The sequence below is a fragment of the Zalophus californianus genome, chromosome 2 (assembly GCF_009762305.2).
Source record: "Zalophus californianus isolate mZalCal1 chromosome 2, mZalCal1.pri.v2, whole genome shotgun sequence".
In the NCBI taxonomy this organism is placed as follows: Eukaryota; Metazoa; Chordata; class Mammalia; order Carnivora; family Otariidae; genus Zalophus; species Zalophus californianus.
Genome location: NC_045596.1, coordinates 143,634,226 through 143,661,644, shown reverse-complemented (window position 1 = coordinate 143,661,644; position 27,419 = coordinate 143,634,226). Strand labels below are relative to the sequence as shown.

The window sequence follows — 27,419 nt, the reverse complement described above, 5'->3', positions numbered from 1 at the left end:
ATGATTTCTAAGTTTTCTACAGTGAACATATGTTTTTATGAGAGGAAAAAAATATATGGATTCAGTCAAACTAATTTCCAGTGGAAATGTTAATTGCAAAGTTTACTCAAAAGGGTCCATTTGAATTGTGAACTAGGAAGTCAATGGTAACCTTGAAAATTTTCAGTCTTGGATCAGAAACCAGATTGTAGTAGGTTAGAAAGTAAATAGGAAAAAAAATGTAAATAGGAAGCAGGAAAATGGAGGTCGTGAATATAAAAAAGTATGCTTTCAACAAGCTGATAAAAAGACATTAGATAAGGAAGTTAGACACTGATGATTTTTTTAAGGAAAAAATCTTAAAGTATAGTTGTGTGCCGAAGGAAGAGAAAATGGATAGTTTGACAATCTGATATTTTTTGGAAGGATATTAATTTCTAATGACATAATTCCATGTTTATGCTAAACTGTTTAAAAAATGATAACAGTTTGTGATTGAATGTGATCATTTGCTTTATAGTAAAAGGACATGCCCAAGTGTGGAATTTGAGTTCAAATATTTAATATTGTGTCAATTTAGTATGTAAACAAATGTGTAGAAATGATCGGCCCTTTACAGAAAAAAACTTTGATTTGGGTTTAGCTAACCTCCAAAGCAGTTTTAAGAACTTGATTACTTAAATGACTAATAAAAACATAGCTGGTCTCTCTTTTGAATAATTATGTATGGGGTTTAATTGCTTCCTTCTGTTCTCAATGAATGTATTGGTTATATTGATGTAGGAAAATGCCAGGGTTTATCAGCTAGAAATGATCAGTGGAAATATCAGAAATAAAGTGGCACCTGGATATTCCTAGGTAAGATGCTAATGTAGCCTTAGTCATTCTTTAAACTTAGTACATTAAATGATGAACAGGGAATCCTGCAAAACCTGGCAGCTATGTATGGAGGCAGGTCCAGCTCTTCAAGAGGAGGGAAGCCAAGAAACAAAGAGGAAGAGGTATGCTTCCCGCATGTTCGCTACCTCCGTCACATAGCCATTTTTGAGTTTATTGCCTTCCTTTCTTGCATGGTTTAAATTCTTAACAATTATTTAAGGATTTTGTAGGTCTAGAGGGACCTGTTAATATAATTTGACTGACATGCTGTGTCATAATTTTGCCCCATAACTGATATTCAGTATTCTGAGTTCAATTTCTTTTCTTTTGATAAAATTAAAAATTTATAATTATGTGTTTCTTTTCAGAAATAAGTTGATCTAAATTAAACACTTGAAAGCTAATATTACATTTCCATTAACCAGATTTTGAAACTTTTATTTCTTGTATTCAGATTAACACTTTTCTTTAAATTAAAAAAAAATTTTAGCAATAAAAATGTTGATAGTTTTTTCTTTAAATTAAACTGCTGTATGTTTTTTTTCTCTCCTTGTAGGTTTATCTGGCAAGACTGAGGCAAATAAGACTGCAGAATTTCAATGAGCGCCAACAGATTAGAGCCAAACTTCGTGGTGAAAAGGCAGGTTGAAAAATAATTTTTTAAAAAAGTAATTGAATGACATTATAATAGATTAAGATTAAAAATGCTATGTCACTAGGGCACCTGGGTGGCTCAGTCAGTTAAGCATCTGCCTTTGGCTCAGGTCATGATCCTGCAGTCCTGGGATAGAGCCCCAAGTCAGGTTCCCTGCTCCCTCTCCCTTTGCTCCTCCCCTTTCCACTTGTGCACTCTCTCTCTCTCTCGCTCGCTCGCTCGCTCGCTCCTAAATAAATAAACAAAATATTTTTTAAAAATTAAAAAATAAGAAATGCTATGCCACTGACATAAAATCTGATGAAGTTAAAGTCAAAGATCATTAAACCATGCATAGAAATAAAATACATTTTAGATGTGGGATTTAAAATTGATAAGACCATTTTTCCAGAGGAATTCTGAGAGGAAAATATAAGTAATACCTATGGCCATTTTATATCATTCTATTTTTGTCTTTTTTCCGTTCAGTGTCCGTAAGTTAGTAGTTGTGGATAGTTCACTTGTAGCACTTGAGAGAAAATTAGCAATGTTGAGCAGTTTACCATTTTATATTTTTAGGTGTTAGTTTATTCATATTATCTTCCACAGAGCTCTGCACTGAATTCAAGGGTCTGTCCTAAGTGGTTTGCTTATCTACTTACCTTGTAGAAAGAAGCTGATTATTCCGAAGGACAAGAAGGAAGCGAGGAGGCTGACATGCGGCGTAAAAAAGTTGAAGCATTTAAGGTATAGACTAGAAATATACAGTTTTCTTTGAGAAGATTGGAACCTGAGGTGGAAAATTGTGTTAAGTTTTGCATAGTTATTCTTTTGCCTTAATTTTTCATTCCCCTTTATCCCTCACTGTTTGGTTTCTGAAAAATAGTGTCTTCCTCTCTTCGTATCCTGATTTGATGAAATCATGACAGAAGTATATGAAACTATTACACATGTAATCTTAAAAAGAAAAAATGGTGACCTTAAAAATGAAAAATGTAATTGTCCATTTCTGTGAAGACAAATGAAGTCTGTATATAATAACCATAGTTTAAAATTTTTACATTCGTATTTCCATTAGAATGAGCCTGTATTTTTATTCAACAAATACTTATTGAGCAGCTGCTGTGTGTTGAGCCCTGGTTTTGGTGCTAGGGATATAGACTGAACTTCTATTTTTACTTGAGAAATTCTCCCCGACCCCCACAACTCCTCCTTTTTGGCTAATAAGTAAATCATTTTAGAGACCTAAAACAAAACAAAAAAACAACCTATACCTTTCTTTCTGGTAACGAATTTTGTTGATTGTTTTTATTTTCAGGCCCAAGCAAGTGCACGTGCTGCTGTACTAAAAGAACAATTAGAACGAAAGAGAAAGGAAGCATATGAGAGAGAAAAGAAAGTATGGGAAGAGCATGTAAGATTTAGCTCATATTCTTGATCCTGGTCATGTTAGTGTTCCTATATCTCTTACTGGCTAGTATGTCACCATTATAATTTTGTAATTGTTTTCTTTCCCATTTTTTATTCTCATTCATTCTCCCTCTCCCATCTCCTCCCCTGGCTCTCCCTCTCTATCACCCTCTCTGTCTTTCGTATTTAAGGATGATCAATATGGAAGTTATTTTGGGGTTTGATTTGGGGTGAGAACCTAATTTACTTATTCTAAAATGAGTAAGTTTTAAAATAATGTTTTTATTATTGCCAAGTAACTAATCAAAGTCCCAGCATCACTTAATGTCTATGCTTTCCTTCTGCCACTGATTTATAAAGCTACCTTTATATATTAATATAAATGCCTATATAATTAATATGAATCAATATTAATATAAATTATTAATATAAAAATATAAATACCTATATATTAAATTCTTATACAAACTAGAGAATGACTCTGTAATATACATGCATCAAGCTCTCTTCTGTTCCATTACTCCATCTGTTCTGCCACTACCCCATTGTATTAGTAATTGTGGATTTTGAATATATTTAAATTTCTGATAGAGTTTTTCCTTCATTTCCTTTTTACTCTTCTTTTTACATTGTTTTCCTTAGTTGCTTGCCCTCTTTTTCTTTGCCAGATACGTTCCTGGGTAACTTTTGTCTCTCTCTCCTGTTGAGGGGCGCCTGGGTGGTTCAGTCAGGCATCTGACTGGATTTCAGCTCAGATCATGGACTCAGGGTTGTGAGATCAAGCTTTGCATTGGGCTCCTCACTCAGTGGGGAGTCTGCTTCTTTCTCTGTCTCTCTCTCTCTCCTTCCGCACTCTCTCTCCCTTTCTGTCTCTCAAATCAGGAAATCTTGAAAAAAATTCTCTTTTAATTTTTATCAATATTACCTTAAACCTACAAATTAATTTATTCAGGAGCGTGTTAAGTATCTACATTTATTCATTATTTCTTTTATATCTCTTACACAATTTTGATCATTTTAAGGTCATACTTGTTATATTTCTTGTCAAGGTTATTTAGTAGTACCTAATTCTTTCTGTTTTAGAAGGGTTTTTTTCTTTCCCTGACAGAATATTGCTGATATTTGGAGAAATCGTTGGTTTTTGCTTATACAGTGCTTATTCTACCAATTCTTAGTTAATTTTTTGGATTTTTAGTGTACAGCTGTATCGGTGGCAAGTAGTCATGATATAATATCATAACAATAATTCCTACAGTTTATTGTTTATTGTATGCTAGGTACATTATAACCACTGCACATATTTTGCTTTGCTTAATCTTTACAACTTTATAAAGCAGATAGAAAGGATAAAACAATTAGGTGACGTTATAATTCCAGTAAGTATGGAACAGGGATTTGAACCTGGGGCTGCCCAGTATTGAAGTCTTTATTCTTATGCACTCACCTTAATTTCGCTTGCTTTCTTTAAGCTGTACCTTATATTATTGTTTTACTTTTATTACATTGGCAGAACTTCTAGGATAACATTAAACAATAATAGGGATATTTTGTTCCTATTTTTAATGGAAATACTTTAGTCATTTTTCTGTTATGTATGGTAAAATAATAAGGAATATAATTATATCTAGGATTTATAGTTTTTATCAAAGTTATGTTTTGGAGTTTGATCAAATGTCTTGTGTGTTTCTTCTTAATTCACCAATTGAAGTAACATATAGGGAAATTCTCTTCTTACCAGCTTCCTAATGAAAAAGAACCACTTAGATATAAGAGAATGAGTGAAAGAGACAACTCCAAAAGTTAGAATAGGTCTAAGGATTGTTTGATAATTCCTTTTTGTTTTCTGTTCAAAGTAATTTTAGGTAATAACTGTTCTGATTTGTTCATCCTCTGTTAGTTACATTTTCCTCTTAAGTTTTAAAAGTCTAGCAGTAGAGAAATCTCATCTTATTCCCCCTTTTTCTTTCCTGACATAACATGGACAAAGTTTGAGTGTGAAACAGTAACTGTGGTAATGTATTTCATCTTCCCCAAGAGTGTCTAGAAATTATCTCCTGGCTCATTGACCAAAATTTACCTGGCTTTGGATTGCTATATTTTTTAAATGTTTTAAACCCAGTGTTCCTTAATTCCCTCTTTTTTTCCCCCTTATTTCAGATGTAGTAGCATGAATAGGGCAAGAGTATGAGACAGTTACAGTGCTAACTTCTCGGCTCTTCCTCAAGAGAAAGTTTTAGCAACCAAATTTGTCAGAAGTAGAAATAATTCATCTTCATAGTCAGAACCAGTGATTTCTTCTGTTACCCAAGTCCCTTTAAGCTTACCTTAAAAAAAGGGGCATGTGCCCCTTTGAATCAGATATTTTGTATCCTTTGGCTAAATACCTAGTAGTGCAATTGCTGGGTCATAGGATAGCTCTATTTTTAATGTCTCGAGGAACCTCCATACTGTTTTCCAGAGTGGCTGCATGAGCTTGCATTCCCACCAACAGTGTAGGAGGGTTCCCCTTTCTCCTCATCCCTGCCAACATCTGTTGTTTCCTGAGTGGTTAATTTTAGCCATTCTCACTGGTGTGAGGTGGTATCTTATTGTGGTTTTGATTTGTATTTCCCTGATCCTGAGTGATGTTGAACATTTTTTCATGTGTCTGTTAGGCATTTTTATGTCTCCTTTGGAGAAGTGTCTGTTTATGTCTTCTGCCCATTTCTTGACTGGATTATTTGGGTTTTTTTGGATGTTGAGTTTGATAAGTTCTTTATAGATCTTGGATACCAGCCCTTTAAGGACCACATATCTTTCACTGTTTTATCAAAAGTATCTTTGACTAACAAATGGTAAAAATCACTGCCTTAATTATTCTGATTCTTTGGCATGTAGGACCCATTTTATAAAATTTTCTCTTTGACATACTGCAGTGTAAAAATTATGGTACAACATGGGATTTTAATATGAAGAAAAATTTTCATGTGTGGTGTTATTCCCCCAAATAATATAGTATTGCCTTTCTCAGTTGGCATATATACTCATATTCTGAGTGAAACGTAAGGAAGATAGCTTTTTAAGAGTAGCAATGCATTTAATAATTAAAATTAAATGAAAAACAGAATTAATTAAGGAAATTATTGATTTGCTGAGAGGCTATTTTTGAGTATGAGGAATTCCTTTTTCATTGTGTTTATCTCTTTTCTTGTCTATTTCATTTTTGTTTCTATCTTTGTCCTGTTCTTTGGCCCTGCCATTAAGTTCTATAGGGCTTCCTTCAGGGTGGAGAACTACTTCCCCCTTCTGGCCATCCTGGAGTGTTCTTATTTGTAGACATTCTTACAAATACATTATAGCAGTACCAGTTGATAAAAATTATTCAGAAAAAATACTTTTATATTTTTCGTTCTTCAGAGATAAGGTTTTGAGAGGTTAAATGTGAATTTAATAAAATTTAACTGTGTTGTATCTTTAAGTTATATAAAATTATGTGTGAAATTACTCCATATTCAAAATATGGAATCAGGCCATTTAATATTTTCCTAACACAAATAAAATCTTTAAATCATTCAGCATATAGAGTTGAAATAGTGTTTGTATTTATGCTTCAAAAATAGGTAAACCAATAGTTTCATGTGTTTATAAACCTGGCTTCACTATTTGGTGAAATTTTGCCTTTTGTCATTTGGTGGCGCTGCTGATTAATTTTTCAGCAAATTTAAAGAGATACAATTGACAGATTAAAAAAAGGCAATTTTACAGTGATAATTAAAAGCCTTTTGTGTTATAAGCAATGTAGAAAAGTCTTGAATTTATGAACTTAGTGAGAAAATGGCTGGGAAAAATAGCTCCTAAAGCAGTTTATTTTTTTAACTTGACTAATGAAACTTTCAGGTCAGTGTTTTATTTCTGTTACAATTTTTTTTCAACTTTGGATTTTGAAAAACTGTGCTTAGAATGATGTAACTAGGTGATCAATTTTAATAAAACTTTTTTTTTGAGGCTTTAATGTTTTTATCTTCTGTGAAACTTTGTTTTCTTAGTTTCATTTTTGTGTCTTTTGTCATATTGGATAAACTTTCTGAATTAACTCAGTCTAGTGTTTTCTCTTTTGGCAGTTTAAAAATAAGTTATTTTCTATCTCAAGATCTGGTTAACACTGAATAACCTTGACATTCAGGTTATGAATAATATATTCATGATGTTTATGTAGAAGGCCCAGCTTCTATTGTACTAATCAGTTCATGGCGTGTGTTACCTGGGCTTCTCATGATGTTCCAACACCTCAGTAGTTACTCTGAATTACCTTTATATTTTTGTTAACTGACATAGTTTTGTTATTAAGTAACTGGAAGACTGAGTAGGGCAGTCTGTTTGTTCGTTGGTTTAGATTTCATTGTGTCTGACTTTCTCTGTGTTTATTATTTCAGATTCTTATGATCTGTTTAGTTTAGTTGACCCATGGGAGAGACTAGTATATGTTTGATTATGGAATATAAGCATTTACTGAAGTCTGCTGAAGGTCATTATTATCAAAGTGCCATTAACTTTGTCTTACACATTGAATCAGATTATCTTAGATAATAGACTGTATACCAGTCATTAGCCATATATATGGCAGCCAGATTTTGATATAGTACAAAGCAAATTCTTAATAGTAATAAGTGACATTTTCTTCATTAAAAATGTCTTCTCTTGATTAAAAGAAAAGATGTGTTTCTATAGATTCAAAGATGAATAGTATGAAGAGAATTTAGTAGAGATTTTCCATGTTTTAGCATAATCCCTACTGTACTGAATTTGATTATCTTTGGTCTAACTCATAGGACTTTATCAGTAAACAGATTTTTGTCTCTTACTTTAGGTTTCCCTTAAGGTTGAGATTAATATAGAAACATCTCTATTTCATATACTTTATAATTTAATAATATAAGGTCAAGATAAAGGATTTTCAATTCCCTTATGTGACTTTTGCCATTCTTTAATAAAGATAAATATGCTAAGTATTCCCTAAGGGTTGTTAAATTTTTCTTCGGCTGTATATCTGCACTTTCAGAGAGTTATAGCCAGCAGTTTAAATTGTGTATGAATTATGTGTTCTTGTGTATAAGCATTACAAAGAAGTATAAAAGAAATGTAATAAATTGAAGCATTCAGTATAGGTGACTTTTGTCTTTTGTTAAGAGTTTCCTTACAGTTCCTATTAGAAGCATCTGCCCAGTAATTTTGGAAATGACTTTGAGATCATCTTCATAAGCATAAATAAAAATTATTTACGTCACAGGTTGAGAAAGGCAGTTGGTGTTATTCTTTAGCAAAATTGGTTAAATTCATATTATCTCTCCTGTTTATTTATACAATTAAATTACTCTTTTGATCATTCTTTAAAAATCTTAGGTTTTTTTGAATTTTTAATACCAAGTATTTGTCTTTCAAGTTTCTGCTTCCTATTGACTTTTGTGTCATAAAACCTTGTGCAATGCAAAAACTTTAAATTCTGATTATGCACAGATGGGAGGTTTTTGTTTTTATTCTGCATTCTAGAGATTAGACACTGGTTCTTCATTTTGTCAGGGTCTAATATCAGACTTCTAGTATTTAAGCCAAATAACCTTATTTAATAGGAACTAAATAAACGTTTGCTGAACTGTAATTACTACTGTTTATTAGGAACACAGCTGTCACTTTACATAAGTTTGAATCCCTACAGTAAGGAGACAATGAGTACAGTATTCCCAATTTAAAGAGAAAAAGTTTGAAGTTCAGAGAGGATAAGAAACAATGAAAAATCACAGGACTAGTAAATGAGAGTTTGGTGATTTAAGTGTAGAACTGTCCTATTTGAACTGTATTTTATGACCTCCTTAAACAATGAATGGCTGTTCAAATTGGCTGCCCTACAAAGGCCACGCTCATCCTCTCCCCTCCTGGCTTTACACAGTTCTCTCATTTTATTTTGTTTGTTTTTCCCCAGACCATTTAGCACACATCTATCTACTTTTACTTCTCTGTAACATACTGATTGATTTGTTTCCCTTTCTCTTATAGTTTGTAATCCTTTGAGAGAAAGCATTGTATGATCCATTTTGTTTTGTTTTTGTCTTTTGTTTGTTTGAAAATTATTGCAGTTTGTTCTGGTCTACAATATATTAGGTTTTTTTCCCTCAACTTTACTGAGATATAATTGTCAAATAACATATACAATATGATGATTGATATATGTATGCATTGTGAAATGATTACCACAATAAGTCTAGTTAATACATCTATCACCTCACATAATTACCATGTATCATTCAATTTGGATATCCATTATTTAGCACTGTGCTCAGCACTTAAAACATCTTTGAATATGTTGATTAATTTTTATCAAATATTGTATATTTGTTTTCTCACAGAAATCACATCAGATTAATTTATTAAAATAGCAGAAATCAGCGTGCCTGGGTGGCTCAGTTGGTTAAGCAACTGATTAATTTCAGCTCAGGTCATGATGTCACAGTTGTAAGATGGAGCCCTGTGTTAGGTTCCACACTGGGCATGGAGCTTACTTAAGATTCTCTCTCTCTCCCTCTGCCCCTCCCTTTCTGCTCGTACACATGCAAGCTGTCTCTCTCTCTTAAAAAAAAAAAATAGAAATCATAATCAAATCAATAGAAAAATGATTTCAATTTTTTTAAGATTTTTATTTATTTATTTGACAGAGAGAGACACAGCAAGAGAGGGAACACAAGCAGGGGGAGTGGGAGAGGGAGAAGCAGGCTACCCTCAGAGCAGAGAGCCCGATGTGGGGCTCGATCCCAGGACCCTGGGATCATGACCTGAGCCGAAGGCAGATGCTTAACGACAGAGCCACCCAAGAGCCCCTAGAAATCATTTCTTTAAGTGAATTTAAACATTCTCTTGATTATACAGTGGATAAATATATGTGGTTAGAGAAATATTTATTGATTTAAATAAAATGATAGAATTTGTACATCCAGATTAATTTGTTTCCTTCAAAATAATCATCTAGAGAAATAACATACTTTTCTAAGAATGCTGCTATTTTTTCAGAACCAGTTGGAACTTGTTTTTATTTTCTCAGAATTTATGGTACCTTTTTTGAATATTCTATAGGAAATAAGACCATCTTAAAGTTTCAAAATATTTCTTTATAATCTTTCAAGGAGATAATACTCAGTTGTATTAGCTTTAGATTTTTTAAGTTATTTATAATAACATCTTAAATATCAGTATATTTTTTCAGCGGTGCTGAACTATGGATTAGAACAATGTTTCTATCTTTTTTTAATATAAAGACAATTTTTTTTTAGAGTAGTTTTAGCTTCACAGCAAAATTGAGAGAGGAAGATACAGAGATTTCTTATACATACCCTGGCCCCACACATATATAGCCTCTCCCATTAATCAGCATCCTTCACCAGAGTTGTACATTGTTACAATTAATGAACGTATATTTACATATCATCGTTCAAAGTCTATAGTTTATATTATAGTTCAGTCTTGGTGCTGTACATTCTGTAGGTTTGGACAAATGTATAATGACATGTATCATCATTATAATATCATACAGAGTATTTTCAATGTCTTAAAAATTCTCTGTGCTCTGCCTATTCATTCTTCCTACCACTCCTCTGCCAACCTCTGGCAACCACTGATCTTTTTATTGTTCTTTTCTTTAAGATTTTATTTATTTATTTGAAAGAGAGAGAAAGAGCGAGAATGCATGCACAAGCAGGGATAGGGGCAGAAGGAGAGGGAGAAACAGACTCCTTGCTGAGCGTGGAGCCCGACATGGGGGCTCGATCCCAGGACTCTGAGATCATGACCTAAGCTAAAGTTAGCTGCTTAACCAACTGAGCTACCCAGCTGCCCCCACTGATCTTTTTATTGTCTCCATAGTTTTGCCTATTCCACAATGTCATGTGGTTGAAACATACAGTATATAGCCTTTTCAGATTGATTTCTTTTGTTTAGTAATATGCATTTAAGGTTCCTCTATGACATTGCATGGCTTGATAGCTCATTTCTTTTTAGCCTTGAATAATATTCCATATATGTACCAGTTTTTTTTCTTCATCTGTTTAGTTACTGAAGGACATCTTGGTTGCTTCCAAGTTTTGGTAATTATGAATAAAACTGCTATAAACATCTGTGTACAGGTTTTTATGTGAACATAAGTTTTCAACTCCTTTGGGTAAATACCAAGGAGTGTGATTGTTGGGTCACATGGTAAAAGTATGTTTAGTTTTGTAAGAAACTGCCAAATTGTCTTCCAAAACATTGTACCATTTGAATTACCATCAGAAATGAGAAATCTGGTTGCTCCACATCCTCAGCAGCATTTGGTGCTTCAGTGGTTTGGATTTTAGTCATTGTAGTAGATATGTAGTAGTATTACATTATTTTAATTTGCAGTTCCCAAATGACATATGATGTGGAGCATCATATTGCCTATTTGCTGTTCATATATGTCTTTGGTGAGGTGTCTGTTCAGATCTTTAGTACATTCTTTTGATTGGGTTGTTTGTTTTTTTATTGTTAAGTTTTAAGAGCTCTTTGTATATTTTGGTTAACTGTACCTTAAATCTTTATGTCTTTTGCAAATATTTTCTCCACGTCTGTGGCTTGTCTTATTCTCTTGACAAAAGTTTTGAATTTTAGTGAAGTCCAACTTATTAATTCTGTCTTTCATGATTGTACCTTTGGTGTTGTATCCAAAAAGTCTTGCTAAATGCAAAATCATCTGAGTTTTCTCCTATGGTACCTTCTGGGACTTTTATAGTTTTGCATTTTACATTTAGGTCTATAATGAATTTTGAGTTAATTTTTGTGAAGGGTATAAGGTCTCTGTTTAGATTCCCCCCCCCCCCGTTGTTGTTTTTTGTTTTGTTTTGTTTTTTGGCCTGGGATGTCCAGATGTTCCAGCACCATTTGTTGTAAAGACTATTCTTTCTCCATTGAGTTGCCTTTGCTCCTTTGATAAAGATCATTTGACTATATTTGTGTGGGTCTATTTCTGAGCTATATTCTGTTCCTTTGATCTATTTGTCTATTCTTTCACCAGTGCCACACTGTCTTGATTACTGTAGCTTTATAGTAAGACTTGAAGAAGTTGGGTAGAATCATACCTTGAACTTTGTTTTCCAGTATTGTGTTTGTTACTGCCATCTTCTTTTGAACAACACGGATATTAAAATATCCATGAGAGACCCATGGAGAGAGTCCCAACTGTCTTCCATGAGAGTCCAGAAGACTAGGATTAGATATTATAGTTGTATTGCTAACATATTTACAAGATGTTCAGTAAGTGTTGTATTTGAAATGTATACTCACCAGAAATTTTTGTTTACTGGTTTGAAGAAGAGAGAGAGAAGTAGTGAGCAGACTGCTGCCATGTTACTATGAGCATACCTGTAAATGCCATTTCCTTATATTTATTAATGGTTTAGTATATTATTTCATATTGTTTAGAGTCTAAATGGTAAGATAAAAATGAGCAAATATCAGGCAGCGTGATGCCCCCAGCTCTGTTTTTCTTTTTCAACATTTCCTTGGTGATTTGGAGTCCTTTCTGATTCCATACAAATTTTAGGATTGTTTATTCCAGCACTTTGAAAAATGTCATTGGAATTTTGATCAGGATTGCTCTGGGCAGCATAGACATTTTCATAATGTTTAATCTTCCGATCCATGAGCATGGAATGTTTTTCCATGTTTTTGTGTCTTCTTCAATTTCTTTCATGAGTGTTCTGTAGTTCCTAGATTACAGATCCTTTACCTCTTTGGTTAGGTTTATTCCAAGGTATCTTATGGTTTTTGGTGCTATTGTAAATGGAATCGATTCTCTAATTTCTCTTTCTACAGTTGCATTGTTAGTGTATAAGAAAGCAACTGATTTCTGTGCATTGATTTTGTATCCTGCCACATTACTGAATTGCTGTATGAGTTCTAGGAATTTGGGGGTTGAGTCTTTTGGATTTTCCACATAAAGTATCATGTCATCTGCAGAGAGAGAGAGTTTAACTTCTTTGCCAATTTGAATACCTTTTATTTCTTTTTGTTGTCAGATTGCTGTTGCTAGGATTTCTAGTACTATGTTGAATAGCAGTGGTGATAGTGGGCACCCTTGTTGTGTTCCTGATCTTAAGTCAATTATCATATGGTTTCACTTATTTGTGGCACATAAGGAATAGCATGGAGGACATTAGGAGAAGGAAGGGAAAAATGAAGGGGGGGAATCGGAGGGAGAGATGAACCATGGGAGACTATGGACTCTGAGAAACAAACTGAGGGTTCTAGAGGGGAGGGGGGTGGGGGGATGGGTTAGCCTGGTGATGGGTATTAAGGAGGGCACGTTCTGCATGGAGCACGTGGTGTTATGCACAAACAATGAATCATGGAACACTGCATCAAAAACTAATGATGTAATGTATGGTGATTAACATAATAAAATAAAATTTTAAAAAGTGAACAAATATGATTATAATAATTAATATTTTTAGTGAAGTTAAAATCTTGTTACCTGTACCTTTCATTTCTTCCATTCTTCCATTATGTTGACATTCTTTTTTTTATATTTTTTTATTTTTATTGTTTTATTTTTTTAAAGATTTATTTATTTGAAAGAGAGAGAGAATGAGACAGAGAGAGCACATGAGAGGGGGGAGGATCAGAGGGAGAAGCAGACTCCCTGCTGAGCAAGGAGCCCGATGCGGGACTCGATCTCGGGACTCCAGGATCATGCATGACCTGAGCTAAAGGCAGTCGCTTAACCAACTGAGCCACCCAGGCGCCCTTTTTTTTTTTTTTTTTAAAGATTTTATTTATTTGAGAGAGAGAATGTGAGAGAGAGCACATGAGAGGGGGGAGGGACAGAGGGAGAAGCAGACTCCCTGCTGAGCAGGGAGCCCAATGTGGGACTCGATCCTGAGACTCCAGGATCTTGACCTGAGCCAAAGGCAGTCGCTTAACCAACTGAGCCACCCAGGTGCCCCCATTATGTTGACATTCTTATAATGGGGGTTCTTATGTTGGATGATTGATGTTTAAACATTAAGAAGATTATACCAAACTTTTAGAATTTGCACAGGCATTTCTTTTTGAAGTATAAGATTAATAAGTAAAATATTTTTTCCCATCAAATGTTGTAATGAATTAAAATTAAAGTGAAGGGACTAATGTCTTAATCTTTTACAAGTCAGGATTTTTTTAAAGATTATTTGTTAATGCAATGGAAAGGAGTTATTTAGTACTGCATGAGACATTATTATGTTTACATCTGAGGCCAGAGATGTTGCTCTCTCTTCTGATCTTTCCTCAGACCTAGCACATTGGCTTGCACAATAAAAATTGAGAAATGAAAAAAACTGTACTTTCAGATAGAGTGGATAAACAGTGATCTTATATTTTTATTTTTATCTCTTCATACAACTATAAATTTGCAAATGAATTTAAATTCTTTATTATAGTTGGTGGCTAAAGGAGTAAAGAATTCTGATATGTCTCCACCTTTGGGACAACATGAAGCAGGTGGCTCTCCATCAAAGCAACAGATGAGATCTGTTATTTCTGTGACTTCAGCTTTGAAAGAAGTGGGAATGGTAAGTTTCCTAAAATTTAGAACTCCTCAAAGTGAAAGTTTATTAGAAGGATTAAATTTAATGAACTTACATTAATTCCTAATGTATTAAATTTTTCTAGGGAAAATAAAATAACTTAAGATTTTTGTGTATGGCTTACTGTGCATATTGGAACCTCACTGCTCATAGGTTTATATCTAGGACTATCTAATACATAAAATTAGATTTAATTGATTGTCTCTCATTTTTACTTTAAAAGAATATTGAACAAATAAATTATATGCAGAAATGTACAAAAAATAATGCAACAAACATTTTTATACCTCAGTTCTCACAATTAAAGGTTCATTTTTTTTTTAACAAAGTTTCATTTTTTATTTAAATAATGTCTCTTTGGTACTTAATTAACTTCAGGAATAGTGTCCAAGACATGTTTACATTTATTTTTAAATTTTTGGCATAATAGATGTTGGAAGACTTAATATAATTACACTTAATCCATCAATTATTTCTTTTACCTTCTACGTATGAATCTCTGTCATGCTATATGAATACTGAAACAAAGAATTGTGGGCAAGTAAAAAGTTTAAACTTAGAATTATGTGTCAGGTGTTCATCTAAAATGTGAAAACTCTGTTCTGGGATTAAAGGAAATGGGCTCTTGATAAGGAATTTTAGCCTAGAATTTAACACACAGGAAGGAGAAAGTCTATTGAATTATATAACACATTACCTTGATTTTCTCTTGTCTTTTTAATTAATGTCTCTGCCTTTTAATTGCTGAGTTTCATTAAGTTTTTGCAGACAACACTGATGTTACTGATACACCAATTTTCTTTTTTATAGCCTTTGTGTTTATCTTGAAAATAAGACTGAGTAGGAAAATACAAATTTCTTGGTCACTCTCAAGAACTTCATATACAAAACTATTGTTCTTCAAGTAGGTTTAGTCTCTTTTTTCTTTCTGATAACGATTTTGCGTGTGCTGCATTGTTCACTTCAACTTTAGATACCACTGTGTGGTTTCCTTCCTGGTACCCAGTCTCACATCTCAACTAGCTGTTCATCTCTCTGGTTGTAGCGACTGCTAATTCCTGACTACTTTATTGGGTAAAATGCTCTTTGTCTCATTTACATGTATTACTTTAAAACTGACCACTATACTCTTTTGTATTTTCCTCAAATATTACAAAATTTGAGGTAATCTGTATAATGAAATGGTTTTTCTTTATGTGTTGTCTTCGTAAATACTCCTTACTTAAAACTTTGAACAATGCTCTTTCTTACTTTGCATCTTTCAGATACTTTTGCTTTCATAGCTTTCAAAACTAATTTCTTCTTTTCATGTGTTTAAAAATTCTCATTGGTCTAGAGTACTATGATTGTACTAATCAAGACAGACTTTATATTATTGTTGGTACAAAGGACTCAGAACTTATTTTTATTCTCTTTGCTTATGGAGAGAAGCCAATTCTCAATTATGTTTGGTAGTATGGCTTAATAGGAATATATATACATGAAACATAAAGACAGCTTCAAAATAACACAGCCTAGCCTAAATTACTTTATCCACCAAAACTCCCTAGCTTTAATTAAGAGAGTATATGAGTAATCAGTTGGTTAGGTGTCTGACTCTTGATTTCAGCTCAGGTCATGATCTCAGGGTGGTGAGATTGAGCCCCATGTTGGGCTCTGCGCTGTGTGTGGAGCCTGCTTAAGATTCTCTGTCTCTCCCTCTCTTCCTTCCCCTCCCTCAAGTGCATGCACACTCCCTCTAAAAAAAATGGAAGGGAGTGAAGTATATGAGTTAATTTTCTTTCTATTTGTACCATTGACCTAAAATTACCAAAAATCAGATGCCAAAAAGGAAGAGGATATAGTTAAATATGTGATCAGTAATCTAAAAATAAGATAAACAGTTGAGAATTGGCCCTTCTATTAAGTCTATTACTTGATTATATGTAACTATTTCTCATTTCCGATAATGAAGGAAGCTATGTTAACATTTTACAGGGATAAAAAAATTCACAAGGAGCAATTTAACGAAAAACGAAATGTAACAAAAATACGTAAGTTTTTAAGGTAGACATTTAAAATAACATTTCTTACTTTATAACTCTCTGTATTTATAGGACAGGAGTTTAACTGATACCCAGGAAACCTCAGAAGACATGCAGAAGACTAACACTGCTATTTCAGTAAGTACAATTTTCAAACTCTGTCAATCATTTTACTAATTGTATAGATATTAAAATATAACACTTTAACTGTTTCAGAGTAAGAGAGAAATACTACGTAGATTAAATCAAAATCTTAAAGCTCAAGAAGATGAAAAAGGAAAGCAATGTCACTCTGATACGTGTGAGATAGTTGTTAATGAAGATGCCAAAGAACATGAAAAAGAAAAATCGGGTTCATCTGATCGCAAAAAATGGGAGGCTGGAGGTCAACTTGTGATTCCTTTGGATGAGTTAACATTGGACACATCCTTCTCTGCAACTGGAAGTATGTATCAAATGTTAATATTCTGTGATGGTCTAGCACACATGTAAACTTGTAGACTGGATACTTGGAAAGAAAGAACACTTAGAGGGGTTGAGAAAGGCTGGAAAAATTTCTTTGTATGTGAAAAACGGAGAAAACTATTCAACCTTAAGAATAGAAAGGATTTTTATTATGATAGTGTGTGGTATTGGAGAGGGAACTAATAATATATATTTAAATTGTATTACTTTAACTCTTTCTACCAGTTGTATTACTTTAATCTGTTACCAGGAATAATTCCTGATGAGAACCAAAATAGTGAACTTTGACAGAATCTCAGTAAATTCTCTTAGGTATGTAGCCAAGGGTATGGAAAAGATCTCGCTTAATGATTTATTTATTCAGCAATAATTATTGAGCAGCTGTTTTCTTGCATTGTCCAAGGCACCAGAGAGAGATACAATAATAAATAAAAACATGTGCTCTTGTGGAGCTTACATTCTGAAAGGGCAAGTTTGATTGTCAACCAACTAAATATAGTTTCAAGTAATTTTTTTTTAAAGATTTTATTTATTTATTTGACAGAGAGACAGAGACAGTAAGAGAGGGAACAGAAGCAGGGGGAGTGGGAAAGGGAGAAGCAGGCTTCCCACTGAGCAGGGAGCCCGATGCGGGGCTGGATCCCAAGACCCTGGGATCATGACCTGAGCCAAAGGCAGATGCTTAACGACTAAACCACCCAGGCACCCCAGTTTTAAGTAATTTTTTTAATGGACTATTTTCATAGAATTCTTTCTTGCGTTGGAGAAAAGCTCAAAGACTCTAACCTATGGTGTCTTTTATTTTGTTTACTTATTCAGCAGTTCTTTCTGAGTCCCATTAAATGCCACACATTCCTCAGCAATGAAGTTACAATAATGATTAAGACATAGTCCCTTCCCTTAAGGAGCTTAGGGCCTGGTGGAAAGGGAGACAAGTATAGAGGCAATTGTAGTTGATAAGAAATATACTAGAAATTATCATAGGCTACTGTAAGAATATGTATTAGGAAATAAATCAGTCTTGGGGAAGCCAAGGAAATAATTTGTGGAAAAAGGGATGAGCCAAGGGATAAGTAGTTAACTAAACCAAAAGCCAAGCCAAGTGTTTTAAGCATAGAATAACCAGGACCCAGGTGAGAGAGCATGTAAAATTCAGGGAACTTGGTATAATTCAGCATGGATTGCTAAAATTCAAAAGTTAAGACAAAGAATGGCAAGTAAGAAGCCTTCAAAGGGGTAAGCAGGGTCAGATCATGAAGGGTACTATACATTGGCTCTCTCAAACTGTATGAACTTACTCTGAGTGCAGAGAGCAGTCTTTGAAACAAAGGTTAGCACATGTTTTCTGTGAATGCCAGATAGTAATTATTTTAGGCTTTGCAGGCCATAAGGACTCTGTTGGAACTTTTCTACTCTGTCACTATAGTGTAAAAGTAGCAATAGACAATATGCAAATGTATTAGCATGGCTGTGTTTCCAGTAAAATATTTTTTAGGGGTATTGAAATTTGAATTTCTTAAAATTTTCTTTAATGTCTTCTATTTCTTTTCTCAGACTTTGTTTTTCATTGCTATAAAGAACATTCATGATTGTTTCCTGGAAAATTTTTATAATAACTTTTAAAATCTTTGTTAGATAATTCCAGTATCTGTGTTATATTTGTGTTGGTTATTAATCAGTAGCCATCTCCCATGAGATAATCCTCTGTCTTCTCTTGTGAGAGTTGTACTGCATGTTTTGTGTTCCCTATCATGTAGCACAGATTTTATGCATGAAAAGTGGTTATTAATTACATAAAGATGATGATAAACACAGATGATGTTGTGAGATCTCTCAGGTGATGGGGCTATAAATGACTTAGAGCACCTCTGAGGCAATAAACTATTACCAGTGTGACAGGATGGGATGGAGACAAAGGTAGAGAGACGCAAGTAAGTTTTATATAAGATGAAAAAATTCCTGCCATGTTTTCTTAAAAAGTAGGAAGAAAGGTCATATGGAGACCAGAAACACAAGAATTGGATAATTTTGAATGATCAGATAAGCCTCTCTCAGACAAATATATAAGGACATTTGAGACACCTTATTATTACCTTATTAAAAACACTTTACATGGAAAAATAGCATGAGGTTAATACTGTTATATGAACAATACTTCATCTCATGAATTCAAAAATCATATTTAACGTAAGTATGCAATATATTTATGTGATAAGTTTTTACATAGTATAAACAATGTATAAAATTTCTCTCCACCTCAACATCTCTCCATTTCCATCCTTGTTATGAGGTAACCACTGATATACTTTATCCTTCCGAGCTCCTTCCTGTGTGTGTTTGTGTTTGTGTGTGTGTATCTGAATAAAGACACGTTTTATATCTTTATGTTATAACATATGTTATATATCATTTATTGTATTTATTTTACATATAAGTGTATTTTATAAATCTTTTCATATCACTGATTAAAAAATTCCCTTCATCTTTTTTATAGCTATGTAATAGTCCATTGTATGATCATACATGACTTACTTTTCTCAACATTTTATTTATTATGTTCAGTTAGCCAGCATATAGTACATCATTAGTTTTTGATGTAGTGTTCAATGATTCATTAGTTGCATATAACACCCAGTGCTCATTCCAACATGTGCCCTCCTTAATACCCATCACCCGGTTACCCCATCCTCCCACCCCTCCGTAACCCTCAGTTTATTTCCTGGAGTCCAGAGCCTCTCATGGTTTGTCTCCCTGTCTGATTTCTTCCCATTCAGTTTTCCCTCCCTTCCCCTGTGGTCCTCCGCTCTATTCCTTATACTCCACATATGAGTGAAACCATATGATAATTGTCTTTCTCTGCTTGACTTATTTCACTTAGCATAATCCCCTCCAGTTCCATCCATGTTGATGTAAATGGTGGGTATTCATCCTTTCTGATGGCTGTTTCTCAACATTTTATTATGAAAAATTTCAAATATGGCAAAATTGAAATAATTTCACAGTGCACACCATATACTCTCCATTGAAAGTATACCATTAATATTTTACTATGCTGGCTTGATGACATACCTGTCCACCCTTCTATCCAACAATTAGTGTATCTTATTTTTTCGTGCAGTTTAAAGTTCATTGCAGATATTGGTATACTTTTTCCTAAGTATTTCATAGCATACATATCATGAAATAGAGTTCAATATTTGTTTAGAAGTTTGTTTTTTTAATACTAAATTCACATATAATGAAATGCGGATATTTTAAAAGTATATTTGCTGAGTTATTTTTTTTTTAAGAGAGAGTGCATGCACATGCGAGCAGTGAGGAAGGGCAGAGAGAGAGAGAGAGAGAATCTTAAGCAGGCTCCTTGCCCAGCACAGAGCCCAATGCGGGGCTTGATCTCATGACCCTGACATGACCTGAGCCAAAATCAAGAGTCAGACGCTTAGCCAGCTGAACCACACAGGCACCCCCATTTGCTGAGTTTTAACACATGCCTACACCTATGTAACCCAAACTCCTGTCAAGATACAGAACATCACCAACTTCCCAAACCAAACGTTTCATGCCTCTTCCCAGTTTCTGCTTCTAGCCTCCCAGAGGGGACTTTTTTTCCGAATTTTTTCTATCTTAGATTAACTTTCTGTGTTCTAGAATTTCATTTTAACAGACTAACAGTTTGTATTTTTGTGTGTGTGTGTGTTTAGCTTGTTTAACTCAGCATAATGCTTTTTGAGATTTATCTGCATTGTGATTATCAATAGTTTGTTCCTTTAAAAAATTATTTAAAATTTACTGTTATTGATAAAGTCACTTCTGGTTTTTTTTTTTGCTCACTGTTAGTTGGTATATCTTTATCCATTCTCCCCTCCCTTTTAGTCTGTTTGTATCTATTTTTTTTTAATTTTGTATCTATGTATTTAAAGTAGGTTTCTTATAGGCAGCATATTGTTGGGTTTGCTTTTTTAATCTGCTCTTAATCATCTTTAATTTGGTTGTTGAGACCATTTATATTTAATGTGATTGTTAATATGATCAGATCTAAAAATGCCATTTTGCTGTTTGTTTTTTGTCTTATCCATTCTTTGTTTCTTTTGCCCTTTTGTTTTTCTTTCTTTTGGATTGAGTATTTTTATGATTCCATTTTATCTCAGTTATTAACTGCAGTTTATTATTCTGTTATTTTAGTGTTTGCTTTAGAGTTCATAGCACACATCTTTAACTTATCAGTTTATATTCCAGCAATTGATTACATTTCACATGTAGTATAAGAACCTTACAGTAGTATACTTAGATTTCTTTCCTCCTAGTCATTGTGCCATTGTTTTTGTTTGTTTTTAACTTATGCTATAAACCCCCCAACACATTATGGTCATTTCTCCTTTAAGGAGTTTTAAATAATAAGAGAAAAAGCCTTTTGTATCTACCCGTGTAGTTACTGTTTCCAGTGGTCTTCATAATATTTGTATAAATCAGATTTCCGTGTGGTATCATTTTTCTTCTGCCTGAAGGACTTTCTTGAACATTTCTTGTAATGTAGTCCTGCTGGTGAGGAGTTCTTTCAGCTTTGTATGTCTGTAAAAATCTTTATTTTGCCTTCCTTTTGCAAAGATATTTTTTCTGGGTATGGAATTCTAACTTGATATTTTTTTCTTTTGGTACTTTAATGATATTGTACCAATGTCTTCTGGTTTGCATTTATTATGAGGAGACTCTTCTGTCATCCTTATTGTTAGTCCTTTGTATGTAAAATGTCTTATTTCTTCTGTATGTTTTCAGATTTTTCCCCTAAGCTAGTAAATTTCATTACGATGTGCTTTGCTGTCATTTTCTTCATGTTTCTTTTGCTTGGGTTTGTTGAGCTTCTTGGAATTGTGGGTGGTTTTCATCAAATTTGGATAACTTTTTGCTATTTTTTTTCAGCTTTTTTGGTCTTCCTATCTAGCAGTTTATATGGATCTTGTTAATGTTTTCCTTTTCTCTAATTATCATCAATTTTTTCTCTAGCTTATAGAACATATAGAATTCAGTTATATTATAAATGCCCTGACTACTAATTAAATCATCTGTTATTTTTAGGTTGATGTTGATTTTTTCCCCTCTTTATTAAAGGTTGAATTCTTTTGCTTCTGTGCATGCATGGTCATTCTTTGTTTGGAAGCCAAACCATGAATTTTACCTAAATGGGTGGCTGTATATTTTTGTATTCCTATAAATATTCTTGATTTTTGTTCTAGGACACAGTTCAGTTACTTGTAAATAGCTTGACCCTTTTAGGTCTTGCTTTTAAGCTTTGTTAGGTGAGGGGCACCTGGGTGGTGCATTCGGTTAAGAATCCAACTCTTGGTTTCAGCTCAGGTCATGATCTCAGGGTCCTGGAATCGAGCCCCACATTGGGCTTCATGCTTAGTGTGGAGTCTGCTTGAGATTCTCTCTCACTCTCTTTCTTCCCCTTCTGCTCATGCTTTCTCTCTCTCTTAAAATAAGTAAATAAAATCTTAAAAAAAAAAAAAAGCTTTGTTAGGCAGAACCAGAGCAATGTCTGTGGCTAATCTATCCCCTTTTACTGAATCTAAAACCTCTCTGAGTAATCTACCTAATGACTGGTGAATCATAAGACATTTTTTTCTGGCTGGTGGGAAGAGGGACTATTTTTGACCTACCTTGCTTGAACTCCAAGTATTATTCCCTCTACTCCATTTGGGTCTTTTCCCTAGACTACAGTAATTTCCCATGTGTGTGATGATCAGTATTTAGCTTAAGACTCCAAGAAGACTCTTGAGTTCTCTTTGTGTAGCTTTCTACTCTTCCGTATTCTGTCCTGCCAACATTAGCCACCTTTGCCTCCTAGACTTCCAATTTCTGTCACCTCAGCTCAGAGAGACCATCAACTCCACCTGGTTTTCCCTCCCTGCATCAAAGTTAATATCATTTCATATGGACATTTAGTTTCTCCAGTTTTATTTGTTAAAGAGACTTCCCATTCCCCACTGTATTGCTTTGACACCTCTGTCAAATACCACATGCCTGTAAGTTATGGGTCTATTTCTGGGTTTTCTACTTTTTAACTATCCTTTTAAAAATTGATTCACTATTGGGAATCATTTTTGCTTTATAAAGCTGAATATCACCTGCTAATTTGCAGATACTTTCAAGGAACTAGTACATACAGATTTGTATCAACATTTTGTATTTGGTTACCATTAAAATTTTATATGACTTACATATGCTGTAATATGTGAGATTGCACCTTGTCTATTACTGCTAGGTACTTAAATGCTTTGTGTATTATTCCAAAAGGCTCTAAAGACTCAAATTACAATAGATAATTTCCCATTTTTTTTTGCTCTGCTAAATTTTTTATTGTTATGTTAATCACCATACATTACATCATTAGTTTTTGATGTAGTGTTCCATGATTCATTGTTTGTGCATAACACCCAGTGCTCCACGCAGAACGTGCCCTCTTTAATACCTATCACCAGGCTAACCCATCCCCCCACCCCCCTGCTCTGCTAAATTTTATTTTAAAAGTTCCCCCAGAATTATTATTGCTGAAAATGCAGTGTCAGTTGCCTACTTATGATATGTAAGCTAAACTAAAACAAATTTTTTTAGAAATATCCTCTCTATTTTTAAACCATATGGATGTTTATGACTTGTTTTCTATTTTCTTTAATTAAATTTATAGAAGCAAAATATTATTAATTTATATTCTTTTGTACACCCCAAATTATTGCTTAATAGTCTTAGTTTTAAAAAATTTGCTCAGAAAAAATTTTACAGAGGTATAATTTTTTCTATTTTTATATTCCTTGAAACTATAATTCATAAATTTTATTATTTTTTATTGAAGAATAGTTAACATGCAATATTATATTACTTTCAGGTGTACAACATAGTGATTCAATATTTATATAAGTAACAAAGTAACCAAGATATCTATCTAGCTATCATTTGTCACCATACAAAGTTGTTACACATAATTGACTATATTTTCTATGCTGTACATTGTATCCCCTTGTTCTATTTATTTTTTAAGTAAATGTTTGTACCTTTTAACCTCTACCCCTATTTCCTCTATCCCTCCTACCGCCACCCCTCTGGCAACCACCAGATTATTCTCTGTATCTATGAGTCTATTTCTCTTTTGTTTCATTCATTTGTTTAGTTTTTTGGATTCCACATATAGGTGAAATCATACATATTTGTTTTTTTCTCTCTGGCTTATTTCATTTAGCATGTGGACCCTCAGTGTCCATCCATGTTTTTGCAAATGGCAAGATTTCCTTCTTTTTTATGGCTCAGTAATTTCCTGTGTGTGTGTGTGTGTGTGTGTGTCTATATATATATATATGTATGTATATATATATATGTATGTATATATATGTGTGTGTGTATGTATATATGTATGTGTATATATATATGTGTGTGTGTGTGTATATATATATAACAATGCAGTCGTTAGGGGCATTGACCACTCCTCTGTGGTCAGAAATCTCCATATTACTTTTAACTCCCCAAACATTTAACTATTATTAGCCTGCTGTTGACTGGAAGCCTTACTAATAGCATAAATAGTTGATTAACACATATTTTGTATTTATATGTATTACATGATGTATTCTTACAATAAAGTAATCTAAGAGAAAAGCAAATGTCAAGAAAATCATAAGGAACAGAAAATATACTTACAGTACTGTACTGCATTTATTGAAAAAAGTCCACATATAAGTGGATCCAAGGCTGTTCAAACCTGTGTTGTTCAAGGTTCAATTGTATACCACATCCTCTTTACCCATTCATCTCTCAGTGGACAGTTAGGTTGCCTCAGTATCTTGGCTATTGTAAATAATGCTGAAGTGAACATAAGGATGCATATTACTGAATCTGGGCTTTGTTCTTTGTAGTTCCTTTAGGTATAGAATTAGATTGTTTAGTTGAGATTTTTCGTGTTCCATGAAATGGCTTTGCATCACTATATCTTATCTCTTAGAATTGCTTTTGTTGTGTCCCATAGATTTTGGAGCATGGTATTTTCATTTTCATTTGTCTTAAGGTATTTTTTGATTTCCTCTCTGATTTCTTCATTGACACACTGATTTTGTTTAGCCTTCACATGTTTGTGCTTTATAGTTTTTTTCTGCTTCAACAAAATGAAACAAAACCATTTTCTTCTGCTTGATTTTTAGTTTCATACTGTTGTGTTTGGAAAAGGTGCTTGATACAATTTCGGTTTTCTTAAATTAATTGAGATTTGTTGTGTGGCTTTTGTATGATCCATCCTGGAGAATGTTCCATATGCACTTGAAAAGAATATGTATTCAGCTGTTTTTGGATGGAATGTTTTGTATACATCTGTTAAGTCCAGCTGGTCTAATGTGTTTTTAAGGCCAATGTTTCCTTATTGATTTTCTATCTAGATGATCTCTTCATTGATGAAAGTAGAATATTAAAGTCCCCTACTATTATTGTATTACCATCTCTTTATGTTTGTTAATATTTGCTTTATGTATTTAGGTCCCCCTATGTTGGATTCTTTGATATTTATAGATGTTCTATTCTCTTGTTTGATGTATGTAATCATTATGTAATGCCCTTTATTGTCACTTGTTACGGTCTTTTAAAATCTTTTTTTTTTTTTGCTATAAATATTGCCACCTCAGCTTTCCTTATGTTTTCCATTTGCATGGAATATCTTTTTCCAGCCCTTCACTTCACTTGTCTCTGTGTGTCTTTAGGTCTAAAGTGAGTTTCTTGTAGGCAGCATATAAATGAGCCTTGTTTTTTAATCCATTCAACCACCCTATGTCTTTTGTTTGAAACATTTAGTTTATTTACATTAAAAATAGTTATTGATAGATATGTACTTATTGCCATTTACTTGATTGTTTTCTGTAGTTTGTAGTTCTTCTGTGTTACTGTTTTCTTCTTTTGCTCTCTTCCCTTGTGACTTCCTTTAGTGTCATGCTTATATTCCTTTCTCTTTATTTTTTCTGTACCTATATAGGTATTTGGTTTATAGGTACCATGAGGTTCATATATAACATCCTCTGTATCTAGCAGTCTGTTTTAAATTGAAGGTTCAAGCACATTCTCAAAGCACTGCATTTTTTATCCCCCTCCCCAACATTTTGTTTCTGATGTCATGTTTTACATCTTACTATTTTGCTAATCTCTTGACTAATGATTGTCCTGCTCAAAGGGGAGCCTGCTTCTCTTTCTTTCCTCTCTGCTTGTGCTATCTCTGTCTCTCTCAAATAAATAAAATCTTTAAAAAGAAAAAAGAGGAGTTGGGTTCTTTATCTTCCTACTCTGCCATCTTGATCCTGCCCCCCATAATATTTTTTTAAGATTTTTTTCATTTATTTTAGAGAGGGTGTAGAGGGAGAAGGAGAGAAACCCAAGCAGACTTGGCACTGAGCCCAGAGTCAACACAGGGCTTGATCTCACGACCCTGAGCCGAAATCCAGAGTCAGATGCTTAACCAACTGAGCCCCCCCATAAGTATTTTAAAAGGCATTTATCTATATTTTTACTACTAATATTAGTAATAGTATTCATCATTCATTCTTTCTATTATCATTTTCTGAAAGTCTTTTATTTTTTTAAAGATTTATTTATTTGAAAGAGAAAGAGTGAGCAGGGGGAGGGGCAGAGGGAGAGAAGCAAACTCCCCACTGAGCGCAGAGCCTGAGCGGATCTCATTCTCGTGACCCTGAGATCATGACCTGAGCCAAAATCAAGAGTCAGATGCTTAACCAACTGAGCCACCAGGTGCACTTGAAAGTCTTTTAAAGCATCATCAGCATATGTTCTTTGTGATAGGACCTTTCTTTCTTGTGGTGTGTTCAATTGGATAGATCTTAAATCTGTTTTATAATACACTAATAGTATGTTCTATCAATGAAATTTGTTTTTTGTCTTTTTTTTATAGAACATACAGTGGGAGAGGTTATTAAATTAGATCCTGGTGGATCTCCAAGAAAAGTCTGGGGGAGAAGCCCTACAGATTCAGTTCTAAAGATACTTGGAGAAGCTGAACTACAACTTCAGACAGAACTATTGGAAAACACAACTGTTAGAAGTGGTAAGCAGAAACAAAGTTGTTTTTCTGTACTAGAAGTAATGTTATTAAAATTCAAATTATATTTTTAAGATGTATTTAAGTGAATTATTTATGATAGATTATCTTTTTGTCATAATAATTTTCTAGTTAGGTGGAAAATAGTTATATTTCTGAGGAGTTGTCTCAAAATAGTAGTCTTGGATTTTGACCTGACATAACCTGGATGGGATCTTAAAAGAAAAGGAAAAGGAAATGTGTTTAGGGTGAGCCAGAAAAGTAGAACAGTCAAAAAAACATCATTTTACATGAAGAAAGATAATAGGAGCAATGCATGTGGATTCTGGAATTAAGTTGAATAAAGA

The 27,419-nt window shown here is 33.6% G+C and overlaps 1 protein-coding gene across 6 annotated transcripts in view; it reads left to right on the top strand.

Moving 5' to 3' along the window:
• Positions 1–27,419, top strand: part of NEK1 (NIMA related kinase 1) — a 216,804-nt gene that overhangs the window by 117,989 nt on the left and 71,396 nt on the right. For 5 of the 6 annotated variants that reach the window (XM_027599178.2, XM_027599176.2, XM_027599177.2 and 2 more), the window contains 8 exons: positions 897–980; positions 1,415–1,498; positions 2,162–2,239; positions 2,811–2,906; positions 14,359–14,490; positions 16,602–16,667; positions 16,746–16,974; positions 26,926–27,078. In XM_027599178.2, the coding sequence (XP_027454979.1) occupies positions 897–980; positions 1,415–1,498; positions 2,162–2,239; positions 2,811–2,906; positions 14,359–14,490; positions 16,602–16,667; positions 16,746–16,974; positions 26,926–27,078 (922 nt within the window). The remainder of the gene's footprint in view (positions 1–896; positions 981–1,414; positions 1,499–2,161; positions 2,240–2,810; positions 2,907–14,358; positions 14,491–16,601; positions 16,668–16,745; positions 16,975–26,925; positions 27,079–27,419) is intronic. The other variant, XM_027599175.2, reaches the window with a different exon arrangement.